Consider the following 13,800-nt stretch of genomic DNA (forward strand, 5'->3'; position numbering starts at 1 on the left):
GGTGAGCCTCCCCCCACCCCCACTCCGTCTTTTCTTGCACTGCGTCCAGGCGCAATGCCCTGGACGGACGGCTGGGTTTGGAAGCCGGGCGGGCCTTGCCGCCCTCCTGCAAAGTGCTTGCTGCTCAGGGCCTAGACTGGGAGAGACAAAGGGGCCTAGGGGAAGAGACGATGGCCCCGAAGCCTTCCCCCGGTTGCTTCCTCCAGGAGAGAGAGAGGGCGAGGGGCTTTGCAGAGGGCACCCCCATGAGGATGCTGCGTGGCTAGCGCCGCTCGTGGAGGTGAAACTTGGGCAGAGGCCCCGGGCACGTGTCCTTACTGCTTGTCACCCGTGCTGGTCATTCCTACTTGCTCTTAGGACTCAGGCAAGAGTTGTACTTACGGTATTTAGCCTCTTTTAGTTTTCTCAACGCTTATCAACCACATTAAAAAAAAAAATAGGAAAAGGGGAAAAAACGGCGAAGTCACTAGAAACAGCTGGGGTATTTTGCTGACTTCACCCATTGAACTGTTTCCCATACAATGGTGCCAAGGTCCAGAGGCAACTTTATTTTCCTCCTGCTACATTTTACGCACTGAACCCCAATTCCGATTGCATGCTATTTAACACTACATTTCTGAGGCTTTTTTTTTTTTTATTGCAATGTGACTGCGCACGCTCGGAAAGCAGTCCAAGATTCCAAACGCTGCGCAGGCCAAGCTGTGGATCAGCTCGCTCTGCGGAACTGGCCTCATTTCTGCACTCGGTCGCCTCCCGAGTAGTTCTCCTGTAGTTCCTCTTCTCCCACGCCAGGTGGCGCGACGTGCCGGACGGCGCCACGGAGCTGGCAGGCGGCGCTGTGGTCGACCTTCAACGTTGCCACCTCTCTATCCGTGGCGGCGGGCGCCTCGTTGGTCCGGGCCGCGCATGCGCAGAGCCTTCCCGTCGGTGTCCCGCCCTCCCCCTCCCCTCTGTCTTCTCTGCACTGGGAGCAGGTAAGGCCTTGGGGCCGCGTGCCCTGTGTGCGCGGCGCACGCGCGCGCGGGGGCTGCTCACGGCGCGCGGATGCTTTCGGGCCCTTGCGGTGCTGGGTCCCACACCCCGGCCCTCGTGCCCTCCCCGGCGCCCGGGAGCCGCCCCTGCCCGCGTGCCGGTGACCTCCAGCCGCGCGGGCCTGGCGCCATCTTGGGCGTCTCGCGGCGGGAGCGTGCCGCGGGGCTGGCGGGAGTCCGATCCGGGAGTGCCCTTCCTCCTCCTGCTCCGACCCGACCTCACTGACGCCCCCTTCTCGCCCTTGTGGCTTTTCCAGAGTTGTCACGACCCCCGGGGCTGCCCGCTCCTGCCTCGGCTTCCTCCTCTCACCCCGACACGTGGTTTTGTGCTTGCTCCGGTGCGCGGAACAGCGATGGTGGTTGGCTGTCCCGAGCGCCCGTTGCCTCTGGTCGGTTTTAGTAAAGCGGGGACGTGGCGCAAGCAGCCCCTCGGGGTTGTGGCTGCGGAGAGCCGGGGCCGCAGAGGCCGGCCGCTTGGTTTGCAGCCATTGCTTCCTCCCCCCGGTCTGGTTCTGCTTTCCCGGCTCTCGGGTGAAGCTGGAAAAAGCCCAAGAGCGGGGAAGAGAAGGGGCTCCGTCACAGGTGTGGTGAAGCCAAGCAAGTAGGAGCTCTGAGTGGTGTCCTTGCCCGAGGTGTGGGTTAACAGCCCTGCACTACCCGAGGTTGAGTGGCCAGTCCGGGCTTGTTACCCGTTGTGCTGGGCTTATTACATGCCAGCGCCACATTAAAATGTGCACATGTTAATTTTTAAGTTCACATTTCATTCCCCTATGAAATGCATTTTACAAATGATATTAAGGCTTAATTTCCTTAGGAGAAATGTTATCCCTTTTATAAAAACGTCAAGCGAATGATTGGATTTTGACCCAAGAAAATCCGATTTGGGTTAGCCTTTCGTGGATGGGCAGACGTCAGTTCTAGGTCAGATGAGAGTTGAGAGTAAGATGCTGGGTTCATAGGTTTTAGAACGTGGGGCAGTCAGTCCATTTCATTTAAGGAAGTGGCGTTTAACAAGCGTTAGCATTCACTCCGTGTGTCAGCCTGGGGCCTGTTAGAAAGCATGGACCTCAGGGGTGGAAAGGTTTGGTGTGAAGGCGCAGGCACTCTGCCTAGCCATTAAGCCCTGGTTGCAAACCCCACATCCTGCTATGGGAGCGCCTGGATGCAAGCCACAGCTTCCTGCTGATGTACACCCTGGGAGGACAGCAGGCTCAAGAACAGTGGTCCCTGCCACCTGCATTGGACAGGTGAATTGAGTTCCAGGAGCCTGGCTTCAGCCTCACCTATGGGAGGCATTTGGCAGTGAGCCAGTGGACCGAAGTACTTTCTGTCTCTGTGCCCCTCAAATAAAATCGGGCTTTAAGACCAAGCTCTTAAAGGAACACTATAGGTGTTCCTTCAAAAAAATTATTTAATTAAATGTACCCCTTACCTGTAAGAAGGATAGATTATTTGAAATACAGGGCACTTGGGCCTTATCACCAGAGATCTTGACCGGGAAGGTCTAAAATGAGGCTCAAGAATATATATTTCTTCTTTACTTTTTTTTTTTAATTTGAAAGAGTGTCAGGGAGAGTCACAGAGGGCTTCCATCCGCTGGTTCACTCCCCACTTGGCTGCAACTGGGCCAAGCCGGAGCCAGGAGCTTCTTCCAGGTCTCTCACATGGGTGCAGGGGCCCAAACGCTTGGCCATCTTCCACTCCTTTTTCCAGGCACAATTCCAGGGAGCTGGATTAGAAGTGGAGCAGCCAGGACCCAATGGGATGCCAGCATCAGGCCCCTAAGAATAGACATTTTGAATACATGTTCCATCTCCATCCCTAGAAAATTCTCATCCTGCGGGGCTTCTCCCATTGCTTGGAGAAACCCTCCCTGCCTTTAGGTCCTTAACTCACTTTCTCTCTTGAGTTCCACCAATTTAGGTACCAACCAGGTGTGAGGATTTTAGATCTTGGGGCTACAAAATTTAATTCCCCATGGTGCGATGGTGAAAACACTTCAACAGTCATTGCTAATTAGAGTAACAGCAGAGTTCCTCATTGATCTGTCTTGTTAATTAATGTAGGAAATTTAGGTGTTTTGAGAAACCAGTCACTTGCAGGTCATTCAGTGAGAAGATTAAAAGCCTGTGGACTCTAGCTGTGAAAGGAATCTCCCCCCCCCCCCCCAAACAATGAAGGGCTGAGAAAAATTTAGGCAAAGAACAGACACTCTGGGAAGATGGATCTGACAACCCCAAATCCCAAGGCTGTGGAAATGAGTAACTGGGACCAAGTGACAACTTTGGTTCAGACCAAAAGATGTCACTCGAATATATAGGGGAATCTGGGAACGGGGTGGGGTTCTCATTTCATCTCTGCTGGTGACTTGCAGTCCATGCCTTTGCCCTCTGGGCCAGTGAATCTTTCTAGAGCTGCTGATGAGGATGTAGTTGAGTGGTGACAATACTGCTCTTGTAATTCCAGCTTTCGTGCTACAGCCCCTGACAGCCTGACAATGTATGCCTGCTCCAAGTTCGTCTCCACGCCCTCCTTGGTGAGTCCCTGCTTTTTCTAGGAGGATTTTTTTTTTAAGATTTATTTTATTTATTTGAAGGACAGAGTTACAGAGAGAGGTAGAGACCAGCCCGAGTTGGTCCCCAGAAAGTAGATTATGTAGCTTTATGTCGGATCTTCTGTATTTAAGAAGCTTAAATAAGCATTGGGAAGGTGTTTGACTCAGAAGCAAGAGTGAAATTAAAAGCGACTGGATGGTGCAGGGAGTTGGTTCATCCCAAGAGAAAAGGGTGGTGCTATTAGTAGGTACCTGGCACTGAGTTTACCAGCCCTGCAGGAGTTTTTCCGTCTGATGAGAAAGCAGGCTTAGAAAGGTTTAGTGACTTCCCCGAGATCACACAGCTGCTGCGGAGCTAAGATTGGAATCTGGATCTCTGGCCCTGAAGCCTGGCTGCTACCCATGCTGCTGTTTTGGAGGCCTGGCATGGGGTCAGTCAGCAGAGGCCACCAGGGGGGTTGGCCCTGTCCTGGCCTTCTTTGTCCTGAGCTGGCCGGTACCAGTGTGCTTCTGGGGCTCAGGTTTCTCCTAATTCCTGGAAGCTATGGGCAAGATAGAGCAAAGGTGAAAAACCTCCTGGGGTCCAAAAGGAAGCAGACCGGCTTTCCTTAGAGCAAAGCCTGAAAAGCAAGGGAATGCTGTGATCCTAGAACATACTAAAAGTAAAGATGAGTGATGCAGGATTGTAAGTACAGGCATGGAAGGGGCACTGGCAGGCGAAGATCCTGCTTGGTAAGGTTCTGAAGCTCCTCTCCAGCCTCCGCTGACCTTCCTGACCTGTGTCCTTCCCGCCAGGCCAGGAGCACCTCGCAGCTGCTGAGCCGGCCGCTGTCCGCAGTGGTGCTCAAGAGACCCGAGACGCTGACAGATGAGGTACCTTAACAGGTGGAGTTGGAGCTGTGGTTTTGGAGGGTGAGCGGTGGGGAGGGTTACCTGCTAGAACCAGTAGGGGGAGTGCGCGCTGAGGACAAGCATCCTGGACTAAAATTAGTCCAGGATCAAGGCCGTTGGCTGTAGGTGGGGATGATTGGCAGTTAATAGGATATATGCACTAGTGCTGGGCGTTTGCCACCGGCAGCACACGCGCCCAGATGAACTGCTAACTGCTGTAATGGCCTAGTCGGCTGACTTCTGTGGGAGCCTCTAATTGTTCCAGGAATGTGATCGCCATGGGGCGACAGGAACAGGCTAGGGCCTCGGTTGTAACACTTCCAGACCGCCCCTGAATCTTGATAGTATTTGAAGTCCGCCTTCTACATTAAAAGATTCTGCTTGCCAGCATTTTGGGGGAGTTTTCAGTGAGTGAACCAATTTCCCCTTTGGGATAGAAACCATGACACTTGACAGCACAGAGGGTTTAAATTGTGCAGACGTTTCCAAAGCAAAAACGGGTGCCCCCCCCCCAAAAAAAAACAAACTTGACCTTCTACCTGCCTCTTCTTCACAGCGCCTGAGCAGCGTGGCAGCCCCGTGTCCCCTGACCCCACTTGTCCAGAGCCGTAGCTTCCAAACCAGCGCCATCTCAAGGGACATTGATACAGCAGCCAAGTTCATTGGGGCCGGGGCTGCCACAGTTGGGGTGGCTGGCTCTGGGGCTGGGATCGGGACTGTATTTGGGAGCCTCATCATTGGTTATGCCAGGTAAGAGAAGTTGAGCCCCCATTGCCCCCTGGAAGGGTCTGCAGAGGTCTGGGATCTAGAGCTGCAGTAACCTTTGCAATAGCTACATGAGGCTATTTTGAATTTGAGTTTTAATTAATTAACAACACGTCGAACGAACTTGGGTTTTCAGTTCCTCGTCGCACTGACCAGATTTCCAGTGCCCGGTAACCACGTGTGGCTAGAGACAGCCACAGCGGCAGTGCAGAGGCAGCAGTTACGTCACTGAAAGACGTCCTGTTGAACTTTTGTTGGGTCTAGAGCAGAGACTGGCAGGCGAAGGCCTGAAGGCCAAAGCTGAGCTAAAGCCTGGTTCTGTACAGTTGAGCTAAGAATGGTTTCTGCATTTTTCTAAAGGTTATTTTAATTTTAAAGTAGCTAAAATAGGGCCGGCGCCGCAGCTCACTAGGCTAATCCTTCACCTGCAGCGCCGGTACCCCAGGTTCTAGTCCTGGTTGCTGCTCTTCCTGTCCAGCTCTCTGCTGTGGCCCGGGAGTGCAGTGGAGGATGGCCCAAGTGCTTGGGCCCTGCACCCGCATGGGAGACCAGGAAGAAGTACCTGGCTCCCGGTTTTGGATCAGTGCGGTGTGCCGGCCGCAGTGGCCATTGCAGGGTGAACCAACGGAAGGAAAACCTTCTCTCTGTCTCTCTCGATGTCCACTCTGCCTGTCAAAAACATAAATAAATAAAGTAACTAAAATATTTTGATTGCTCTCACTACATCTGATGTTTGCCCTGATTTGATGGTTATACAAAGTGTGCATGTGATGAAACGTTACATTGTGTCCATTAGTATGTAGAATTATGTAAGAAAATCAGGGGCTGGCGCACTTGGTTATTCCTCCGCCTGCGGCACCAGCATCCCGTATGGGCGCCAGGTCTAGTCCTGGTTGCCCCTCTTCCAGTCCAGCTCTCTGCTGTGGCCCGGGAAGGCAGTAGAGGATGGCCCAAGTGCTTGGGCCCTGCACCCACATGGGAGACCAGGAGAGGCACCTGGCTCTTGGCTTCAGATTGGTGCAGCTCCGGCCATTGCGGCCATTTGGGGAGTGAACCAATGGACGGAAGATCTTTCTCTCTCACTGTCTAACTCTACCTGTCAAATAAATAAATAAAATCAAAAAAATTAAAATCAAGAAAGACAAGCTGTAAACGGCCCACAGAGCCTAAGATGGGACCTGGCCCTTCACGGAGAGAATTTGCTGCCTCTAGGCTAGAGCCTCAGGTGGTGGGGTGACTGTACCACTGTGCCCCCCGCAGGGAGTTCCCCGCTGGCACCAGGGACTGTTTTGGTCCCCAGCAGCTCTGTCAGAACTGAATCGGTGTTCTCTAGACCTGTACGTTTTCCTAACGTCCTGGGGAGATGGGTGAGCAAGACGCCTGACGATTCTGCTAAAAGCCAGTGCTGTGGCGCCTTCCCTGTTGCAGCCGAGGTGTCACAGAACGAGGACTCCAAATTATATATCAGAGTCTTTTTTTTTTTTTTTTTTTTTTTTTAAGATTTATTTATTTGAAAGGCAGAGATAGAAGGAAAGACTGAGATCTTCCACCTGGTTCATTCCCCAAATGGCCGCAACGGCCAGAGTTGCACTGATCTGAAGCCAGGAGCTTCTTCCCGGTCTCCCACACAGGTGCAGGGGCCCAAGCACTTGGGCCATTTTTCACTGCTTTCCCAGGCCACAGCAGAGAGCTGGATCAGAAGTGAAGCAGCTGCACCCATATTGGATGCCAACACTGCAGGCAGAGGCTTAACCTACGCCACAGCACCGACCCCAGGAGTCCTTTATTCTGTGTTGACTCATATCACAAACCCCACTGGCCATTTTTAGCTTAAAGCCCTGAAACTTTTGGTTATTCTGAAATGAAAGAAGTTGGTCACTGACTCTCCTGGGCTCTGGAACAGGGTTTTCTCTGTGTCCCATGAAGTTGTGAGGCTGTGTCTGAAGACTGTCTTAAGTGAATGAAGGGGAGACCACGAGCCTTTAAAATGCCCCTGCTGTTTTAGTTTGGCTTCTGTGTTTCCTGTCTTGGAGTTCCACAGCTTAACTCACTGCTTTAGAATAACCCTGTCACTCTGGCTGCCTCTGCTGTCCGGTGTGGGCCTTGGATAGGCCCAAAGGTCTTTGTTTTCTTTCTTTCTTGGTTGTTTTTTGTTTGTTTGTTTTGTTTTGTTGTTTTGTTTTTTTAGATTTATTTATCTGAAAGAGTTACAGAGAGGCAGAGAGAGAGGTCTTCCATCCACTAGTTCACTCCCCAACTGGCCACAATGGACCAATCTGTGTCTTATCAGGAGCCAGGAGCCAGAGCCTCCTCCGGGTCTCCCACACACAGGTGCAAGGGCCCAAGGACTTGGGCCATCTTCCACTGCTTTCCCAGGCCATAGCAGAGAGCTGGATCAGAAGTGGAGCAGCCAGGACTCGAACTGGCGCCCGTATGGGATGCTGACACTGCAGGCAGTGGCTTTACCCGCTATTCCACAGCATCAGCTTACCAGTCTTAAATTATGGTCATAATGTGGGTGGTCCATTGACAAGATAATGTGTGTGCTTGGGTCATTGTCCACTGCCCCCTCATTCAATCCCTGAAGAGTCCTTGGTGCATCAGGGCAAGAATTAGGGTGTGATGGCGTCACCCCTAAAACCTCAGATGAGCTTGGAGGGAAGAGTACTCTCTGAGCCGCTTAGATGTTTGCCCTCTCCTTGGTGTGGACTGGAAGCTCAGTTTTTTCTCCCCTGCTTCTCCCAGGAACCCTTCCCTGAAGCAGCAGCTCTTCTCCTACGCGATTCTGGGCTTTGCGCTCTCGGAGGCCATGGGGCTCTTCTGCCTGATGGTGGCCTTTCTCATCCTCTTCGCCATGTGAAAGAGTCGTCGCCACCTCCCGCAGGTCTTTGTCCCGTCCTCGTCTGCCCTGTGCGGTCCCATTCCTGTACCTTCCCAGGACACCTGGGGCAAGTGGTTGGCTCAGGGTTTGACAGAGGGAAGACAAATAAATACTGTATTATAAGATGCCTGCTGAGTGTCCTGTGTGCGTTCCTTCCCCGCGGTTTGCCCAGTGCTTTGGTTGAGAGTACAAGGCCTAAAGTGCGGTGTGCTGGTTCGGAACGCCACGTGGGTCTGCTGTGGTCATGTTTCAGGAAAATTGCATCCTGAACAGCTCTCCTTTCAATCCTTATCACCCGGCACGGCTGCTGCTCGCCTCAGAGCACTGGCGTCAAGCGCCGACTTGTGGGCTTGCTCTCGCGCTGCCATGTCCTCTCCGGCTCTGTCACCCGCCAGGTCTGCTGTGGGAGCTTCACGGATGTTTGCCTGTGGGCTCCCCCCCCCCCCCCCTCACATTTCCAGCCAGCGCTGCCAGGTGAATCTTCCTCACCTTCAGGACTGGTTCTGTAATTACCCATCCAAACACTGCCTGGCCTCCGCTTCCTCACGATTGGTCATTTTTCAAATGTTCCTTCCCTATCTTGCAGCCTTGCCGTGTGCCTCTGCCCATCTCTCTCCTTAAATCTTTCCTCACTTTGCTCTTCTTCAAGCTCTAGTAGCCTTACTTAGCTTGAATGCCGTCTACATCCATGAAGTCATTTTCTTATCTCTGTCCACCTCATCAAATGAGCATTAGCCCCATAAATGACTGTAGAGCATGTATCTCCTTTATAATAATCCGGGGCCATGATAAATTGTGAGTGGGTGTGCCCAGGGCACTCTGTCTTCCAAGTACGAGGTCAGTTTCTTGAGGCAGTATTGTTGGACAGCAGCCCGCCCGTAGACAAATTGCGTCTTGACGTACATCACTTGTTCAAAGATGGTGGCTGCAGATATTTCCTTTAAATAATGAACTCCAAGGCAACTGCAGGCCGCAGTTACAGGGTTGGCTGCAGCCAGTAAGGTCTGGGAGTGCCTGGGGCTGTAGAAAAGCAGATTTTCAGCAACAACAGCTTTTGTGGGATAGCACCTTGCTGTGCAACGGGTGTGCACATGATGATTGTGGACTCTACGTCAGGCACCCAGGGAAGCTTGCTGGTAAGCAACAGGCTTCATCTGGTACTGGTCTGTACATCTCTAGCCCTAAAAAATACAGCAGGTACTTCGTGAACTTTCTTATTTAATCATCTATTCCAACCCCCCTCACTTCACAAGTGAGGAAATCGACCTTGAGAGGTCAAAGGATCTCCCAGGCGTTCACAGGCAGGGATAAGCGAGCCCAGGTCATCTCTTGCTGAAGTGACTGGGTGTGTCAATTCATGTTCTTTCCAAAGTGATGATGGAGATGACCACAGAGGTGTTTAGTAACTGAAATTAAAGCTCAAGGCAGGGACTTGACCCTCGGGAAACAGGCTCCGGAAGCATGTTGCTCTGAATCCTTCACCCCCGGGGCCCTTCTGCAGTTGTCCTGGAGGGTGAGAATGATGGATCCAGTTGTCACACCATCCTCAACGCCTCTGGGCTGTGGGCCTCATGGGAACAGGGCCTGGCTTTGTCTTCTCCAGATGTAGATTCTCCAGAATCTACCTCTTACGGAATGAGGAAGAACCCTCCCTTAAATTAGAGCTACTGGTAGGAGGCTCTGCTGCCCTGGCCCTCCCCGTCCCGAGTCACCCTGGTGCCTTCTTGGGAACTGAGTTGGGCTAACCTCTCAACAAGGCAGGTGCTCAGAGACAGCCAAGCTTGATGGCCTGCACATCTCTGTTTTCTCTGAAGTCAGTGATGACTGGTTCTTCAAGAAGCTTGCCAGCAAATTTCCTTAGGAGGAGTCCAGGTGCCCTGAATCCTCTCAGCTTCAGGCCCCAGGGAGAGTTACGGGCAACCCAAATGGCCAACAACCTGGGCTAGGGGAGTGCTATGTTTTAGTAGAGAAACAGGGTCTAAGAACAGATCTTCTGGAGATCTCTTCAACTTGGATAGCATGGTGATGGAAGCCCGTCCTTGGAGTTGTAGAATAGCACCTGCTGTGAGGTCAGGAGACCCTTCCCAATCTCTAGCTCCTGTGACATGGGGCAGATCACTGAGCAGGAACTTTCTGGGACCCTGGTTTCCGTCTGTGCTTAAGTCTGGCCAGAAAGCATCTGGAGAGAGAACCCAGCCATGTTGAAGGCAGCAAGACTTGTTTGCCTCTGCTGCTTTCTCAGTTTCTTCAACAGCTGATTGTGTTTCTTGGGCACCAAGGGAGCAGTGTCAACAGGCTTGCACCATTCCTAATTAGAAGTAAACAGTGCCCTGTGAAAGTCCTCTAAATGCTAAACAGCAGTAATGAGGAGCCCAGTTCCAGCCTCCCTCTCAGGGTGGATTTAGTAGTTCAAGGTCTTCTCAAGGTCGTCAGGATGAGAAAGCTGCTCAGGAGCAATACTGGTGATCTGGCTGAGTTGGTATCCAGGAACCAGGCTAGGGCAGCTGTGTGCCTTACCTTCATTCAAGAGAAGCGAGATGAGATGGAGGACTCCAGTTGAATTCTGCAACAGGAAAAGGGAAATGGTAGCATCACACAGTGAGCAAATGTTACCCCAGTTCTCCAAGGTGTTTCTTTTAAGACTTATTGAAGGGGCTGGCACTGTGGTGTTGCGGGTAAAGCCACTGCCTGCAGTTCTGGTATCCCATATGGGCACTGGTTTGAGTCCCGGCTGCTCCACTTCCAATCCAGCTCTGCTGTGGCGCGGGAAAGCAGTAGAAGATGGCCCAAGTCCTTGGGCCCCCTGCACCCACATGGAGGACCGGAAGAAGCTCCTGGCTCCTGGCTTCAGATCAGTGCAGCTCCAGTTGTTGCAGCCAATTGGGGAGTGAACCCGTAGATGGAAGACCTCTTTCTCTCTCTCTCTCTGCCTCTCTGCCTCTCCGCCTCTCCGCCTCTCCTTCATTCTCTGTATAACTCTTTCAAATAAATAAATCTTAAAAAAAAAAAAAAAAAGATTTATTTGAGAGGCAGAGAGAGAGGTCTTCCATCTGCTGGTTCATTCCCTAAATGGTTGCAATGGCCAGAGCCGGGAGCTTCTTCCAGGGACCCCATGCAGGTGCAGGGGCTCAAGCAGTTGGGCCATCTTCCACTGCTTTCCCAGGTCATTAGCAGGGAGCTGGATCGGAAGGGGAGCAGCTAAGACTCAAACCAGTACCCATATGGGATGTTGGCGCTGCAGGCGGAGGCTTAGCCTGCTACGCCACAGCGCTGGCCCCAAGTCCTCCAAGTTCTGAGTGGTGAAACTTTGTGTTTATTGAGCCCATCTCAACATGGCATGCGTTTTCTAGTGTGTGCTTAGGACACACCTCTGGGCAGCCTGCTGTTCTCGCCATTTGATGAGAACAAACTAAAACATGGAAAGATGTTTTAGTCTCCAGTCATTTCTTGAAATTATTTTTGAGCATCTACCTCAAAGCACTATGAACATGAGTACACTGTGACCAAAGTAGCCACTTTAGAAATCACAGGATAAAAATGAATGATTGAATGAATGAACGAATAAAAGAAATGGCAGGAGATGGTATGGATAGAATACTAGGCAAGAGGTTTGGGTTAGAGATGATCTATTCCCAGTTCCCCCTCTCACTCATCATTTCTTGATATTTTCAGTGAGTACTGTGGGAGGCAGACTTTTTTTTAAGTGACTCGTTAAAGATGCCCGGATCTGATCTTCAGAGCCTGTGACTTCGCTGTCACTGCCCTGGTTTGGGTAGATGGCACTGTGGATTTTAAGATGGAGTGGGTCTGTCTAATCACATGCACCCGTAAAAGTGCAGAGCTTTCGCAGGCTGGTGGCAGAAGAGGAGAACACAGAAGAAGGGAATGAATGCGCCGCTGCTGAAGATGAGCGGGACCATATGCTGGGACCAGAAAGGAGCCTCCGAAAGCTGTCAGCGACCCCCAAATCAGCAGGCTTCACTGCCACAATTTCCAAGTGCAGTGGGGGAGGTAGAGATGAATTATTCCAGGTCCTCGCCTTCTACTTAAGCACAGACACATGTACAGTACACAAGGTGGTCAAGTTTACTTAAAAGGTGAGAAAACACACACACACTCACGGACATAGTTGAGGAATAGTCAGATGACAAATGGCTGTTCTTTTAATCTGTTAAGTGTGGTAATTTGTTATATAGAAATAGAAAGCTGGGGCTGGCACTGTTGCACAGCAAGGTTAAGCAGCAGCGTGCAGTGCTGGCATTTTCCATTTGAGCCCCAGTTCAAATCTTGGCTGTTCCACTTCCCACCCAGCTCCCTGCTAACGTGCCTGGGAAAGCAGCGGAGGATGGCCCAGGTGCTTGGACTGCTGCCACCCACGTGGGAGACCCGGATGGAGTTCTAGGCTCCTGACTTCAGCTTGGCCCAGCCCTGGTCTTTGTAGTCATCCAAAGAGTAAACCAGTAAGATGGAAGATCTCTCTCCTTGTATCTCTAACTCTGCCCATCGAATAAAATAAATACAATCTTTTTTTTTTTTTAACAAATTAGAAAGCTAATACAAGGCCAGCGCCGCGGCTCAGTAGGCTAATCCTCCACCTTGCGGCGCCGGCACACCGGGTTCTAGTCCCGGTCGGGGCACCGGATTCTGTCCCGGTTGCCCCTCTTCCAGGCCAGCTCTCTGCTGTGGCCAGGGAGTGCAGTGGAGGATGGTCCAAGTACTTGGGACCTGCACCCTATGGGAGACCAGGAGAAGCACCTGGCTCCTGCCATCGGATCAGCGCGGTGCGCCGGCAGCAGTGCGCCAACTGTGGCGGCCATTGGAGGGTGAACCAACGGCAAAAAGGAAGACCTTTCTCTCTGTCTCTCTCTCTCACTGTCCACTCTGCCTGTCAAAAAAAAAAAAAAAGATAAGAAAGCTAATACAAAGGCAACATTCTAATCTGCAGTAGAAGGAGTCAAGTCTCATCTGGGTCTTGAACAGAAACTCTAGAAGTTGACCTACCTGACCCTCTGCCTCCTAACGTCATTGGATCTGATCTAGCTCAGGAAAGCTAGCAGAGGAAAGACATCGAAACCAAGCGTGTATGCGATGCCGTTTTACCACAGCTGTTTCTTAAGTTTATATATTTGAAAGGCAGAGTGACAGAGAAAGGGAAAGATAGGCATCTTGCAAGTTCAGATGGCTACAGCAGCCAAGGCTGGGCCAGACATAGGACAGGAGCAGGGAACTCCATCTGGGTCTCCCACATGGGAGATCATGATAGCACTTTGTCCATTGTCCACCGCTGCCTCCTAGACACATTAGCAGGAAGCTGGAGAGAAGCAGAGGCAGGACTCAATCCCAGGGACTCCAGTATGGGACGCAGGCATCCCAAGTGATGGTTTAGCCCACTACAGCACCATGCCTGCCCCTTTTCCCTTGCTTTAACAGATGAGAGAACTAAGTCTCGGTTTGCTAGTACTCCAGGTTATCTAGATAGGAAGGGATGGAACAGTAACCCTTGACCAAAGCGCCTTGCGTAGCCCACATGTGTCCAGGGGCCAGGATGTCACTGGAGGAGAAGACGAGACCAGAGCAGACCATTTTTGAGATTTCTCAGTGAAGGCGATGGGTTTGTTTATCTTATAATTACTGTCGCTGCTGCCATCTTGCAAATAGGTAGCATTTTGCCTACTCCT

At 51.7% G+C, this 13,800-nt stretch overlaps 1 protein-coding gene across 2 annotated transcripts; it reads left to right on the forward strand.

Annotated features, from left to right (window-relative positions):
- Positions 1-891: 891 nt before the first annotated feature.
- ATP5MC2 (ATP synthase membrane subunit c locus 2) lies at positions 892-8,249 on the forward strand. 2 transcript variants are annotated; one of them, XM_062203564.1, is made up of 5 exons: positions 892-974; positions 3,498-3,567; positions 4,381-4,458; positions 5,033-5,226; positions 7,987-8,249. In XM_062203564.1, exons 1-5 carry the CDS (start codon positions 907-909, stop codon positions 8,099-8,101), a joined length of 525 nt encoding a protein of 174 aa, XP_062059548.1. In that variant the 5' UTR covers positions 892-906; the 3' UTR covers positions 8,102-8,249. The 2 variants fall into 2 exon arrangements, with proteins under 2 accessions (XP_062059548.1, XP_062059549.1); XM_062203565.1 differs by lacking the exon at positions 892-974 and adding an exon at positions 2,202-2,278.
- The last annotated feature ends 5,551 nt before the right edge of the window (positions 8,250-13,800 follow it).

Source organism: Lepus europaeus, chromosome 10 (assembly GCF_033115175.1).
Source record: "Lepus europaeus isolate LE1 chromosome 10, mLepTim1.pri, whole genome shotgun sequence".
NCBI lineage: Eukaryota > Metazoa > Chordata > Mammalia > Lagomorpha > Leporidae > Lepus > Lepus europaeus.

What these genes read in the sequence shown, in the direction of transcription:
- ATP5MC2 (XM_062203564.1), top strand. Translation starts at nt 907, where the DNA reads ATGCGCAGAGCCTTCCCGTCGGTGTCCCGCCCTCCCCCTCCCCTCTGT. An exon ending in TCGTCTCCACGCCCTCCTTG is followed by an intron (nt 3,568 to 4,380) that starts GTGAGTCCCTGC and finishes CCTTCCCGCCAG; the next exon opens with GCCAGGAGCACCTCGCAGCT. An exon ending in CCGAGACGCTGACAGATGAG is followed by an intron (nt 4,459 to 5,032) that starts GTACCTTAACAG and finishes TCTTCTTCACAG; the next exon opens with CGCCTGAGCAGCGTGGCAGC.